This window comes from Garra rufa, chromosome 16 (genome assembly GCF_049309525.1).
Source record: "Garra rufa chromosome 16, GarRuf1.0, whole genome shotgun sequence".
Lineage (NCBI taxonomy): Eukaryota > Metazoa > Chordata > Actinopteri > Cypriniformes > Cyprinidae > Garra > Garra rufa.
In genome coordinates this window covers 2,222,191-2,237,180 of record NC_133376.1, presented here as the reverse complement: position 1 = coordinate 2,237,180, position 14,990 = coordinate 2,222,191, and the positions used below count along the sequence as shown (strand labels likewise).

Here is a 14,990-nt window from a genome sequence, read left to right as displayed (position 1 = left end):
ATATATTTTTATAATAACCATAGTTGTAAATCGATGTAAATCACACTTCATAGCAGTTATAATACATTCATAAGTCAAACCTCTGTGAAATCATCTGCTGGTAATTGAAGTTTAAAATATTCAGGTAATGTTCTTAGAGTCACAGAACAATAAAAAATAATGACAAAGTTTTTGCATCACAAATACTAAAATGAAAAAAATCTCTGTCTGTAAGATGGCTGAAAAGTGTTTAATTTAAATATTTAAGTACAATCAAAATGTGAATCCTTTTGACATAGTAAATGCAATTTAACTTAAGTACAGCACATAAAACTACAGGCATTTTTAGATTTTCAAAAACATTCTGTATCATTTATAAGCTGCCAAAATGTCTCCACAAGGTCATAAATATTGGATATTGTCATCTTTGAGGGGATGTAGTGTATACCTGAACCACGCACACACACATGATATTTAACACCAAAACTCATTTGCAATGAAATGGGTTTGTTCTTTTTCTATTCTTTTTATTAAATGAACAAAACTAGCCACAGCAAAGAACTACATCTGACATCAACACAAATAGCATGAGAAGAGGAGAAAATGTACACCTGAAAATAAAAAGTGACTGCTGCATTTGCAGGAGCATTGTCCTTTCTGTCACCTTCTTTACAGCTTTCTCCTGCTCATTGAGGCACTGATGTTTTCCTGCAAAAATAATTTTGGTCATATAAACGGTTTTAAGTATTTCATGATGGGTGTACATCATCTTGGTAAACAATTTCAGTCTAAACCTATTTCTAACCACAGTGTTACTACAGGTTTTGGCTGTATTTCATAGGTAGACAATTACATAAAGGTAAAACAGAATGTTAGACTAGAAATCATCGTACAATCAAGCCGATACATTACAAAACTGTAGGTCTGCACAGGAAAAAGTAACTCCACAAGTTTGAATAACTATACCAGTGATGAGATCTCTGTAAGATCTGTTAAACTTTTGCATTTTATTAAGGTCAAGGTCAAACATTTGCTAATACTTTTGCTATGTTCTCAAGAGAACCTAAAAATAAAATTTCTTTATACAATTTCAGTGAAGCCAGCATGTCATACAAGTTGTGTATATTTTCTCTTGCTCCTGAAAAACGTATTATTTAGGCAAATCACTTTAATACACTTTGCTATAATAATCACTTCACTGAAGATAACAGTTCAGTAATCTTCATGCCATATTGATGTCCAATGATATACACTTTTATTTTTTGGTCCAGACTTTATAGTTTCTATTTATGTGTATCTGTGTATACTGTATGTGTGGCTGGTGCAATCTTTCATGTATGCTATAATACAGTTCTACACATAAATTCTTGGAAAAATATATGCATTTTTGTCACAAAGATGTAAAAAAAGGGTGGAAATGTATTTAAGTCTTCAGCACCACTGATGGTTCTGTTAAATACAAAGAAATATTAAATAACATCATCTAACGTCCTCACATGGATTGTTTGAGGCTACGTTTACAGTATATAAGAAAATAAAACTAAAGAAGACTGCTTGTTACTCTTCACGTAAAATCAACATTGTGCGCCATAGATACACAAAAGACACCAGCAAACGCCCTTATTTTTTCTTCTTTTGTAGTTGGTTGGTTTGTTTTCTTTTCTGTATTTGTCCAAGTTTGGTAGTAACCTTTGCACCCCACTCTGTCAAATTTGAGATTTGTTTTCATCAATCCAACACATTCCATATTGTACATTTTGGTCAAACAAACCTTTGTAGATCACTACAGATTCACTACAGTTTTTCCTGAAATCTCTCATTTAATCATATGATGAGGAATGGAACTTTTTTCATGTTCTGAAGACGTATGATTTTTGTGAAATATTGAATACATCAAGGCCTTCCAATCCTGCTCCTGGAAGGCCACTTTTAGTTTAGTTCTCGTTCTAATTAAACGTGCCTGAACCACCTAATCAAGATCTTCAGGATTACTAGAAACTTCCAGGCAGGTGCAGGACAGTGGCCCTCCAGGAGCACAATTGGACACCCCTGGAATCATCTTTCATAATCTACTAATAAGCATATATTATAAATAAAAATACAGACATCCAGTTGATGTACCAAGAAATATCACAACATATAAAATACTTAATTCAAACAGAAATCAGAAACAAAGGAATGGAACACTGACCTTACTGAACTTTCTTAGAACAAGACGGGAACAATCAGTTTAATTGTTTCAGACAACAAAAGTACCTTACTGTGTAAAAAGCATTGGCTGCATGCTGATTATTTCTCTTAACTTTTTTTGTCATGCCAATAAAGCATTAAATTATTGAAAACAGTGTTTCTATCAAAAGCATTTGCCTTTTCTAATGTTTTGTTTGTTTCTTTGTTACAACAGGACGTTTTAGCTACCTTTTATGAGACAAGAACAGATCTATTCAAGTTTTTCCTCTATTTTTTTTATAGTCACTCATGCCACCGTTTTCTGTCTTCTTGTTTTTTAACCAATCATCTTTTCATTGTTCTTTTCAAATAAATGCATGTGGCACATTTGCTTTAACCTTCATATTGCTAGTGCAATGGTTCCAATGTTTGTATGTGTAATCATCAAGAAAGAACTCCTACCCTACCCTAAACGGCCACTGGCACAAGGCCATGGGAACCAGATGAGTCCTCCCCAATTTGACTTTGTTGCAATATGGAACTCTTGCATTATTATTGACATTTTACTTTATTATTTTAATACTGTAAGGTTGCTTTGACACAACTTGTATTGTAAAAAGCGCTGTATAAATAATCTTGACTTGACTTGACTTGACTAATTCTCAATGGTAGTCAATACCAGATCTTAACTGACACACTGTTGTCCAACACTTTTGAACTTAACTTTTTTTTTTTTTCTCAGTTGAGTGTTTGGGACACATGCTCAAGGGTAGATCATATGTGGTGGATATTTTAGGTTGCAAGATTCCCTGTGCATTTTCTTATCTATGTTACGTACTTAGACCTAAACTAATCCAGACTGCATGTGTAAGTGTAGCGGGTAGGGGTGATATATAAGTGGGGAATGGCCATTTGAAATGAAATAGTTACTGAAGTTGTGGTCTGTCATGTATGGTGCAGGCTGGTAGTAGCAGGTAACATTATTGGCATTGGGAATGATGTTTTGCTCGCCCAGGACTTTAAGTGCTAGAATGGTAATCATATTGAGAGTCTGACGGCGTTCATGCCCCATCAAGCACACAGTACTCTCATTGACCACTCTCCGAAGGGTCATCAAGTAATCATATTTACTTTTCTCCTCTCCAATAAAGTGGTTGCGCAGGTACGATTCGATCTTGCGCTGCTGCTCATTCACATCAGGGAAGTCAATAAAAAAACGTGAACACATGTAGCGCTCAAGTGTCTTAATTTCTGTTTCACAGGCAGGTTTGAAGTCCCGGACAAGCAGATTACTGTACTTGAGCAGGCCTCCACCTCTGATCTCTTCAGGGTTGCGCGTTGCTATTAGCCGGTAACGTAGGTGGTCCATAGCCTGCTCAAAGTCACCATACATGCTCTCAGCCAACACTGTAACGCAAGGCAGCTCTTTTGAGGGGTGTATGGGCTCGTTAATGTCTAAGGCTGAAGGGTCTGATATCTTGGAAACCAGCTCCTCACTTACTGATGACATGGACATTTCTAATGTAGGTGATATAGATACTGCAGACGGTGTCAAGCCCTGTGAAAGTGATTCAGATGATTCTGTATCTTCAAAGAGTACTTCAGAAGGGTCTATGACGTCCATAGATATAACTGATGGTTCTAAAAGAGGCTCTGAGATGCTAGGAGATTCTAGATTTGCTGTTAAGCATATAGAAGGTTCTGGTGGTTTTGACAAATGTGTTGCTGATACTGTGAGGCTTTGAACTTCTGGTAAAGCGACAAGGGATAATAGTTCTGGAGGTTCTTTAGTCTGTGGACTTGGCACAAGAAGTTCCTGAGTCTGCAGAGTGGATACGGGGTAGTTGTGAACTTGAGGTGATATAACATTTTCAGAGCCTGAAGAATTATTCCCTACCACTTGTGAGTCAATAGTAAGGTCTGCAGACAGTGGTTTTAACATCTGAGAGGCACAATTTGTTGCCATAGTGACTGATTCAGATGGTTCAGTAAGATATTTTGGTGATGTGGCATCATCAACTTGAGCACAAGACTCTGTATCTTTCTTTTTGGGGGAGGCTGAGTTGAGGTCATAACTGTCATTTGCCTGAAGTAAAGGCTCAGAATTTACATTGATAAGAGGTACCACTGCCTGACATGGTGTTGTCTGAACACTTTCATTAAAAGGCTGGTTTATCCTGTTTTGATCTTTGGGGAGGTTACTGGGATTGGGTGTAGAAATTAGAATAGTGACATGAGTAGCTTCACCTGTTTCTGGTTCTGAAGTTTGCACTTGACTTTGAAGGCTTTCCTCTGGTGATAGACTCATGTACAATGTCTCTTCTGAATGCATACCATTCTCTGGAGCAGTGACAGTAAAAGCTCCGGTACAATTGGCTAGTTCTTTAGACTCTTTAGAGTCATTTTCTGAGGCACTGGATAATTCAAAGCTTTTTGTGGTAAGACCTGACAATTTAACCTGCATAGGTAATGATTCTTTTGGGTAAGCTTTAGGTGGATGCAAAACCTGACAAGTATTAACATCTGAATTATTTGACACTGGTTTTTCTGGTGAACACGGTACAAGGGTTGTCTTTTTGGACATTTTCCGAGGAGGTTTGGGTGAGGAATGCTTGAGAACAACCATTTGTGAATTTTGGCTGTTTTTTTTGGCAGGGGGTGGTAAAGGATACTCCGCATATGATTCTAGTGCTGATTGTGAAAGAAACGTAATGGGAGCAGGTTGGAATGTGCATCGCTCACCAAAAGTCTCTGTTGTTGAAAGACAAGAGAAGTCTGTATGTACCATTTCAAGCCATGGTTGGGATTTAACTGGCTCTATGTCTAACATGTATTCTGTTTTGTCAGAATCTGTTTCATTAATAGATGTTTTAACGGTAGGACTCGATTCCTTAACAGACATCGTTTTTACCCCAACTTGTTCATTTCCCTCCCCTGAGTCAACACCTGTTTCATTTGTATTTACTTCGAGCAGTGTCTCCGTTGGCAAAGACACATTTTCATGAAGTTCATTTTTTAACTCCACATGCACCATTTCAGAGTGCTCTGATACTTGTTCCATAGGCATAGTTGCAGTTTGAACAATCTCTGTTTCAACATCGTCTGTTTCGAGAGTTGGTTCTTGTTCTGAAAATTTTGACTGCTCTTTCTGACTTGTTTTACAACAACACTGAGAGTCACAGATAGTCTGAATGTCATCAGTTTTGCAGGACATATCAATGTCACTTCCTTGGTGATGCCCTGTGTCACACGAGCTGAGGAATGTTTCATCCATTTGGGCTGTCTGAATTCCTTGACTTGGGGGCAATGAAGAGTCTTGGCCCCCTTGCCCTTCCAAAATCTTCCTCCTTTCAGCATCCAAATAAGATTGTAGCATACTGTCCAGGATGATCTGAAAGGAATCCACACTGAATTCAAATTGGCGTCGTAGAGAGTTGACAAACTTGAGCTCCACATTCTTACCGCTATTGTTTGAGAGGGAGATAAGGCTCCAACGGTCATGCTCAGTGAACACTTTGACCATTTTTTGCACATATGCCTCTTTCATGGTGAGAGCTGTAATCTTATCTTTGTTGACACCTTTAGGTAGAAAGTCCAACAGACAGCCCAAAACCACCTCCTTGATAATCTGGAAGTCCTCTGGTTTGGGAAGCTCCACACCAAAGATGATATCCAAGTCTTTGTAGCTGGTGCCATTCTCTTTGACCAGCACATGACTGGCTGTAGAGCCATTTAGACGAACATCTCTCACCTTGATTTTCTTCAAAATCAGTCTGTCTCTGACCACATGGATTATGTCTTTAGGCTTGATTTCAAGGGTTGGGAAATTACCCCTGCCATGAATGGGAATGACCTCTGTAAGAACTTGGTCTAAAGTCTCCACCTGTTCTTGTGTCAGTTTGTGAAACCGGCGGTCATCTTCCATCTCTATTATGTTCACAATATCTGTGAGGAATACAGACAAAGAGAAAACGGATTATAGATGAGCAACATATATAACATTCTAGTTATGTTTAATAAAGTGCAGTCTAGTGTCCACATTTATTTGTTGTGATTATCTTTATGCTAAATTAAATGTATTCAGGCACAGAACAACATATATACATCCAATGTATAAACTGGGTAAACTGTTGAGTAATCTTTTGTAAATAAGACTTTGACCTCAAGCTCAAGCTGTGAAGGATCTAAACAAGGACGGATATGCACTAAAACCAATTTAAATAGTGTTAATGTTCCGTTTCTGATTTGTTTGAAAACACTGATTAGAGCCTGTTTGCAAGCATTCTTCCAATTGACTCTAATACTTCCAGTGCGAGCACAATCTCTCTACATCAGCGTGGCCATCACTCATAACATCTAGGCTCTACTCAGCCTGTTCCAATTCTTCTTGGCTAGATATCAATAAAGCGCTATTTGCTAAAACTTTTTGAAATGCTTGGCCGGGTGTTTGTCCATAGTGGTGCTGAAGACATCTTCTGAAGACAAAAAAGCTGTTGACTTGTACTACAGGTGTTTAAGGCACGTACTTCAGACACTACTGAGGACATTCCCCATAGCGTCATCAGACACAGTGCGAGTTTCCATTTGAACCGGAAATTATATATACTCCATTCATCCAAAGAATAGAAGCTCCAGCTGTTTTGGCCTTTTTCGTTTTTTTAATCAATCTTCTGTGTCCCTAGACACTGACACTTAGATTGCCCCTTTGCTATAGTTCTAAATAATTTATCTGAGAATGGTTGCAACAAAAACAATTCAAAATTTGCAGAAGCAGTTAAACTTAACTGGTGTCTTTGTTTTATGTTTGACTTTTTGACTTTATTTTTTTTTTTTTTACTTTTTTATTATTTGACTTTATCAAATTCCTCCACAACTTAAATTATATATTAATATTCAAACACAATAAATACACTACATTAAATTTAAGATTTTTTAATGCATGTGTTTATTTAGAACCTGTTAATCAACATTAGATCACCACCCTTAGGCTGAATTACGCAAGGGCACTAGGCCTTTTCCAAAAATACATGCATTTGTGTGTGTAAATGCATCTGTATTGTTAATCCTGTCCTGTCAAAAGAACGTGGACATGCGGTTTAAACAAATGATTTTCTTAATATTGGTTTAATTTATGTGTCTATGATGAAAGTGGAGCGAGCTGTCAGACAAGAAAATCTGCATGCCACAAGAATCTTTGTGGAAAATAATACGGCAATCCCAGACATCCAGTCTGGATGGATTCAATTTCTCAGAGGACCCCTTATAGTTACCTAAGAAGCAGTAATTATCTGATGAAAATATATATACCTAAAAACCTAACTTGACAATATGGGAGTTGGTTGTATCCCATAGCACGAGACCAAACATGTCAGAAAGTGAATTTTAGATTACTGTCATAACCCCATTTATCTGATAACAGAAATGCTTTTCTCTTTGCCATTGCATGGAGAAGAGATTGTGGAAGCAACCAAGGGCAGCGAGATAAAGGAGACGGGACTCCCTCGTCACTGCAGTGACTCGTCTGTTAACCCACATGCATGGCGTCAAAGCTTCATATCCAATAGTTAGATATCTCTGAGGTTACACAGTTAATCTAAAGATAATTTCAGCTGCCACTCCTGAAAGTTTTACAAAGTTGTTTGTCCTACTGGCATTGCAGGCAAGCATCTAGCGTCCAGAGATAGCAAGAGCATAAATATCATATATCATAATAAAATATATATATACACACACATAGACAATAGTGGACAGTTTTGCAATTGATCTACTGACAATGTGCAAATTAAAAAACAGATGCAACACCTCATTTCCAAGATGACCAACGTAATCTACCAAGAGCAGCGCAAATTATCAGAAGGATATGTTTGGATAATGTGTTCCCCTGGCATTCCAAATAAATTAATACGACCGGAAATTTTCACTCTTCTACCACACGCTCTTTATTCTCTGCGGCGCCTCCTCCTGACAGCAAGTGGGTTAAGACGTGCTTTTTTGGGGGGTGTTAAATAATTGTGGAAATAGCAGTAAACTGACTACTGCAAATCTTGGCAAATCATGTTGCGTGATATATTTACGTATATACTCCCATTATTTTTGCATCTGAAAGGGCCACTCCTAAAAACACATGTACATTAAGGTCAGTGCGTGTCTTTAGTAAATCGTGACAGTAGTTTTTTAACACCAACTTCATCTAGCCTTGTTTTGTCTAGGTAAGTAACTGAAATAACACTGATGACTAAGACGTCAACAACCATAATCGATTCCTCTTTAAACAGCAGCTTGGTCATTTGAGCATTATCCTTATGATTCATAAGTAGCTTTAAGCCATAGTCTTTTACTGACCTGAGTTAAAGGAGTCTATAGTCTAGAGTCTATTCATAGCAACTGACTAACATGCTTGTTTGGAATAAAAAGTTTTATTTTCTCCTCTGTTGCCGTTTAACCAGGGCTCTCTTTTCTCTACCACCTCTACTTTCTACTCTTCCCTCTTTCTATTTTTCTCTTCTGTCTTTAACTTTATTACTACCACATTAGTGAACTCTTCCTCCGCTCCTGCAGGAGCACTTGTTCCATTTTTTCTCCTGTCTTTAATTTTGTCATCTCAACAGTTGGGATCTCTCCCTACGGTCCCACAGGAGCTTTCTCTCTCTCTCATCTTTTAATTTCATCTCTATTTCAGTGTTGATCTCTCCCTCTGCTCCCATACGAGCTCTGTTTCTCTTTTTTTTTCTACATTTCCTTACTTCTGTAACAGTGAACTCTTCCTCTTTTTCAGCAGGAGTGCTCTTAATCTTTTTCTGACTTTTACTTTCTTCAGTGCCACAGCAGTAATCTCACCTCACATTATCCCTTTCCTCTATTCTCAGAGGTGAGTTTTTATCAGAACCTGCAGGAGCGCTGTTCTCTTTTCTAAATAATGTTTTTTTTTCTTTTCTTTTCATTTTCAGCAGCACCAAACAATGCTTTTAAAAACTACATTTAAAAGTAAAAAAAAAAAATGTTGAACTATAAATGTGTAGAAGATAGCGACAAATTACATATGCATTCAGACATGATTTCACACACGTTCAAGTGTATCCATCTGTTTCAGTCAGAGGGCGATCACGTTAAACAAAGTATTCCCAATTCCCAACAAATGTGGCCCATTCCTGAACATGTTTGATGGTCTGTAAAAACATGTGCTGCAATTAAAACTTTATTAGAGTTGTTTCATTAGAGTGTAAACTGTACAGGAAATGGGATAGACCATTTTATAGGACCTGTCCCAATACCCACACTTTCAATCTTGGCCACTAGAGAGTGCAATTCACAAGGCAAGAAGTGTGTGTGAAAGACTGTCCCAGGTCTGACAAATGCCAACTCTCAGTGCCATTAACATACTAAATCCACGCTATCTTTAAGACAGCATTTGAGGCTAAGCATATCTTATTACCCTTCATGTTCAGAAACTCATGTACCAATAAATAGCAATTTTCAAGGAAAACTTTCCATTTGAATTAGATGTATTTAGTAAACATTAAGGTTACACATTTTATTAGTTTAGAGATGAGTATAAGTGAATAAATGCATCATCTATATATTTAAAATTAATTTTTTGGAGTGAACACATTACACTCACTATTTATACAAATTGGCATTAAATAAAGCAGAGTCTTAATGCTTTACCTGTGAATGAACAAGCTATAATTGCAATTTGCTGTGAATGCAAGATTCTTTATATACTAGAACATTTATATATCACACCTTTTGCCACAGAACATAATTTGTACAAAATAAAAATTTGTATGTATTTAATTTATTTATTTACTTTACTTACTTACTGTTTTCAAATTAGCCAATAAGAAATCTGACTGGCTGGTAATATTAGCCAGCTAACTAACCAGCAACAGTGGTAACATGGTAAGGAAAAGTTAACTGGTAACCAGTTATCATAACCAGTCAAGTTGTTTCACAAAAACAAAATTAATCAAACTTTAGTTCTGAGTTGATGCCACAAGACTGATTTTGTTTTGGTGGACATTAAACAAATTATGTATCAGCGACGATGAGTCTGAGAGTTCACAATGAATGAGTTGGACTCTGACAAGCAGGTCACTATGTAGCTCTCACTAGACTAGATAATGAACCAAAGAACTGGTTTGAAATGAACAAATCAAGCCTTTTAAAAAAAAGAACTGTATGAGCTGCTAAATATCAAAGTTTCCAAAGAATACCAAAGAGCCTGAAAAGTAAGTGACATCACTTTGCGATAACGTAAAATAATAATAATAATAATATATTATTTTTTTTAGTATATATATATATATATATATATAACCCGCCAAAACAACCAACTCTTTGCCATCCCAATCCACTAGTTAAGTCTGACGTCATATGTTACAGTTTCGGGGTCCAAGTGTTCTATCAGATGTCAAGCTCATTAACCACTGCGAGATATTATTCTTATTTGAATTGAGTAGAAGCCTAACAGTTAGACCCTAACATCACTGCTGAAAAAAAAAACAGCTAAAACCAGCATAGGCTGGTTGGCTGGTCTTAGCTGGTTTAGGCTGGAAGTAGCTGGTTTTAGCTGGTCACTGGCCAGGCTGAGAAAGTGGCCAAAACCCCTCTAAAACCAACCTGCTGACCAGCTATGACCAGCTAAAACCAGGCTGGTTGACCAGATAAAACAAGTCAACCAGCCTAGGCTGGTTAGCTGTTTTTTTTTTTTTTTCATCAGGGATTACAATTTATATAGCTGATTCTGGGTTATAAAAACACCACAACCAAATTGTTTAGGATTGTTTACCTCCTAGAAATGCTCCACAGAGCTGCAGTCATAATGGCACAGGAAGTTCAGTGTAACCTAATGCGTGGGAACATCCTTAAGCAGACAACCGATCAAAATAAAACCAACTGCCCTTAACAGAAATGTGCTTCTGTAGCCCATTAACACCAGATAGCCAACGAACTTGGCGATTTATCTTGAGTGAGTGGGCGGGATAGACCGGGTGAGGGGGCGTCGTGACGCCGGCCCGGTGGCTATGACGTCATTAACGACACGTCACGGCAGCTCAATCCCACTGAGATATAAAGTCAAATATCTCAAATAACTGTTCCCGTGATTGTTCACCTGTGCAAAAGGGCTTTATTAGGCTTTTTAGTATTTTTGGTGCCATCTGTTCAAAGACACACACATAAATGTGGACACTGGCTGTGACGCTGCAGCACGATGATGTTTTCCTCCCCCGCCCCTCATGCGCGCACTCTCCCGCAAATAAACCGCTGTGAGTCATCCGAGTACTTCTGCTCATCCATTCACAGCTACACGCCAGCAGCTTCCAGAAAAAACTGACTCTTCCTAATGCATAATGCCTCTTTTTTAGAGTACATTTTAAACTTATCACTAATTCGCAGTTTGCCTGTACTGTGTTCAATATAACATCTCTTTGTTCACCATGCACACTAAGTACATTTAAAGTTCTGATCAATCGGAAACAAAGCAGACATGAGGAGCACACGCGCGTGACATACTCAGATCACAGGATGCATAATATAACAGCTCTGGCGATTAGTACTTTGTTTTTATGTTTATTAAAAAAAAAAAAATAGTGCATTCGATTTAGTAGTAAACACTGTGTCGCCATCAGTCGGCTACCCTAAAAGTATTGACTTTTGTACTGTTTCACTGGTATTTGCGTTGCTATTCCAACACCATTCGAGGGTTTTTCCAACTTTGCCAATGAATACAGTGCACTGATTCGCAATTCAAACTTGACAGTAGTCAAATATCTTAAATGCTCACGTCCACACAAAGATGGGACTTGTTCAACTCACCGCTGGATGAGCAGAAACGTGAGAGTGGCGGCACGTCAGTGTTGATCTCCAGGGTTAATCCGACAATGATCTGGTCGTTGGGTCAATCGTTTAGGGTTCATTAGGCTGAATTCCAAAGCTGGGAAGTGCTGCAGGAGCCGATCGCTGTTCAGGCAGATCGTGGTTCTGAAACTCTTAAATATCCCACACCTTCTGCTCTCTCAGAGCCCGGAGCTTAAAGCAGTTTCCATGGCGACCTGGCGTCAGAGTTTTGAGGTAGTCCACGTAGTGCGAGTCACAACAATGGCACACATCAAAATCCCACGGAGCGAGAGTTAACAGGTGTCAAGTGCGCGCACACGTATGTGCATGTTGTGTTGGTGCGCGATAATCACAATTGAGATAGTCTGTCTAATCCAAGGAGATTTCGACTTTTTATAACAGAAACAGAAACAAAATGTCTATTAAATAAAAGCAGGAGAATATTATGTAAATTAAGGCCTGTGAAAAAATACAGAGGAAAGTTTACATTTGTTAATATTTCTTCGTGGGAAACTGTGATTTGCAGTTAGACAAGCCTCTGTGACTTGTGCGCATCTAGAGATGAATACACAGGGAAATAGAACATCCAGGGAATAATGAGAATGTTTTTGTATTACCATGCTGAAAATAGTACGCAATTCGTAATACCCACACTGCCATTGGCTATTCTGCAATAAAACAATACGATAAATACACATACACACACACTTTATTTGACTTCAGCTAAAATCTGAAATGATCACTACCGTTAATGTAGTTTAATATGAATCATGTGGTCAAATGTACGTAACAGATGCACCAGTGTAGATGTTTTATTGCTCACACAGATGCGCTTTACTGGCAGTGAGTTTAGAGGATGCTCTGCTCAGGCGCTGCAGTGCTATGTTATATCAGCCAGTTAGTGACTCATCCCTCTCTTGCTCTCATGATGTAGAGACGCAAAACCAAGCATCAATCAACCCCTCCCTCCTGCACACGTCAGGGATAGATCTCTGCAGTGAAAGCCCGGACAGACTTGTCATGTCCAATGCATTAGACACTCCTCACTGAGACTCTATAGTTTGTTACATTTCTACACACAACTATGGATGTGTGGATTAAAGCCTGACCAAACTAAGACTAAAAATAAGAAATTGACTAAAAGATTAAGAAAGACTAAAAATAAGAAATTGCGTTTAAGTTTTATATGTAGCCTAGCCTGTAGATAGGCTATAACTATATTCCCCCCGTCCACTAACAGTAATCTTTTATGAGTTATGGCTAGGATGCGTTTTACTGGACATTCTGAATGTTTCAGGCAAGCGCTCTCGGTTGATGATGGCGATTTGCGAATTTCCATAAATAAATCCGACGTCACTACGCTCGTACCTAAATGGACTCCAGCACAGTTTATTAAAAATGTCTTGTTGGCGCCTGGGCTTGAGCTCAGCTCCCGCCCGAATGCGCGTGACGTCACGGAGGACGCCGTCGGTGACGTGCATGGTACGTATCTCCTGGATGTTGCTCGATGAAACCAAAACAAGCGTTTATCATTTAGAAATAAAGCAAGTGACTGAAATCGAGGAAGCGCAGCTGACACTCCAGTTCTTCCACTTTCGTTTGACGGTGTAGTTCGAAGGGGTTATAAGAATGTCTGTCAAAGGACTGAGTTTTTTTATTTTTATTTTGTTTTTGTGAATGAAATATCCCTATATTTGACTTCACACGTTACGCCAAATTAGATGTATACTGTAGACTGTATAATACATGTGTATTAAGCCAATTTGGTGCCCTATAGGCAAGATTTCAGGTGGCGCTCCGTTGCATCGCAGTAAATTCCACTGCTAGTGTACATATACTCATAAGAAACTGAGTAGCTTTGTCTTGGACATTCTTTTATTTAAATAAAGCAATTGCACATTCAAAATACTTAGAAAGAATTAAAGAAACAAATACAAAAAAATAACTGAACATATGAAATATATAAATATAAATAGCTTACATAAAGTATTAGATTTAAATACTCCCAAAATAAAAAGTGTAAACAAGTGACATTAACTTATAAATACAATATAAATACGGCACTGTGCAAAATAAGATATTAAAGAAAGGAGTAGGCACAAAAAATGCAAGGATTTAAAAAAAAGAAAAAAAAGATGATCTTGCAGAGACCTCTAGTGGTGTTTTTGGTACTGCCTTAATTTAAAAACTACTCCATCACCTCCTCAATCTCACATAACCTGCTACAGCTTTTCTCCTGGTTTTTCTTGCAGCAAAGTCATCTACAACATCATCATATGACAACTGATTTGAGACCACATGGTTTATACTTATAATGGCATGCCCACTGAGACGTTCTTGCATAATAGTAGATCTCAATAAACACATGATTTCCAGAATAAAATAAAATAAAATAAATGAAATACCTAGAGATATATGCATGATATTCAGTTTTTCAATAATATCATTGACATCATCTTAACCGTAACATTACCTCTGTCTTTGTCGTGTTTTTCCTCCTCTTCTTTTCTTTTTTTCCTCCCCTGGGCACCAGACAGTTTGGGACGTTTTGACTTGTTGACCCATCAAAAAACGACCACTGTGTAGCAGGTAATGTCTGATTATTCGGGAGAGGGGGGCGTCTTAGGCAAGGCTATATTTTTATTATTACTACTACTACTACTTAGTAGGCTTTGCTATGCAGTTAAATTAATGTGGGCTTATTCTTTTTTGAAGTCATAATACCAACTAGTTTTAAGGAAGGTGGAAGTTACACTTTTTTTCTTCCTCCATTTCTGGCGCCCCCTGGATGTACGGCACCCTTAGCATTTGCCTATACTGCCTATGCTACTGGCCGGCCCTGTATTAAGCACATAAAATCATATATCACTTTTTTTTCAGGGCTTTCTGTTGCCATCATCTTTCTTAAGCTCATATGAACACTTTCCCCTATTGAAAAGATCAGAGTATATTAAGTTGAGAAGAGTTGTGTGCTGGCACAGTATCCAGTACAGTAAGCAATGTGT

At 37.9% G+C, this 14,990-nt stretch overlaps 1 protein-coding gene across 1 annotated transcript; it reads right to left on the bottom strand.

Moving 5' to 3' along the window:
* Window positions 1–226: 226 nt before the first annotated feature.
* tent5d (terminal nucleotidyltransferase 5D) lies at window positions 227–12,105 on the bottom strand. The gene is made up of 2 exons (XM_073820619.1): window positions 11,965–12,105; window positions 227–6,093 (listed from the first exon to the last, which is right to left on the bottom strand). The coding sequence occupies exon 2, from the start codon at window positions 6,071–6,073 to the stop codon at window positions 2,993–2,995; it is 3,081 nt and encodes a 1,026-aa protein (XP_073676720.1). The 5' UTR covers window positions 6,074–6,093; window positions 11,965–12,105; the 3' UTR covers window positions 227–2,992.
* Window positions 12,106–14,990: the final 2,885 nt, after the last annotated feature.

Bases quoted from the DNA above. Each gene is read 5' to 3' on its own strand.
- tent5d (XM_073820619.1), bottom strand. From the start codon at position 6,073: ATGGAAGATGACCGCCGGTTTCACAAACTGACACAAGAACAGGTGGAG.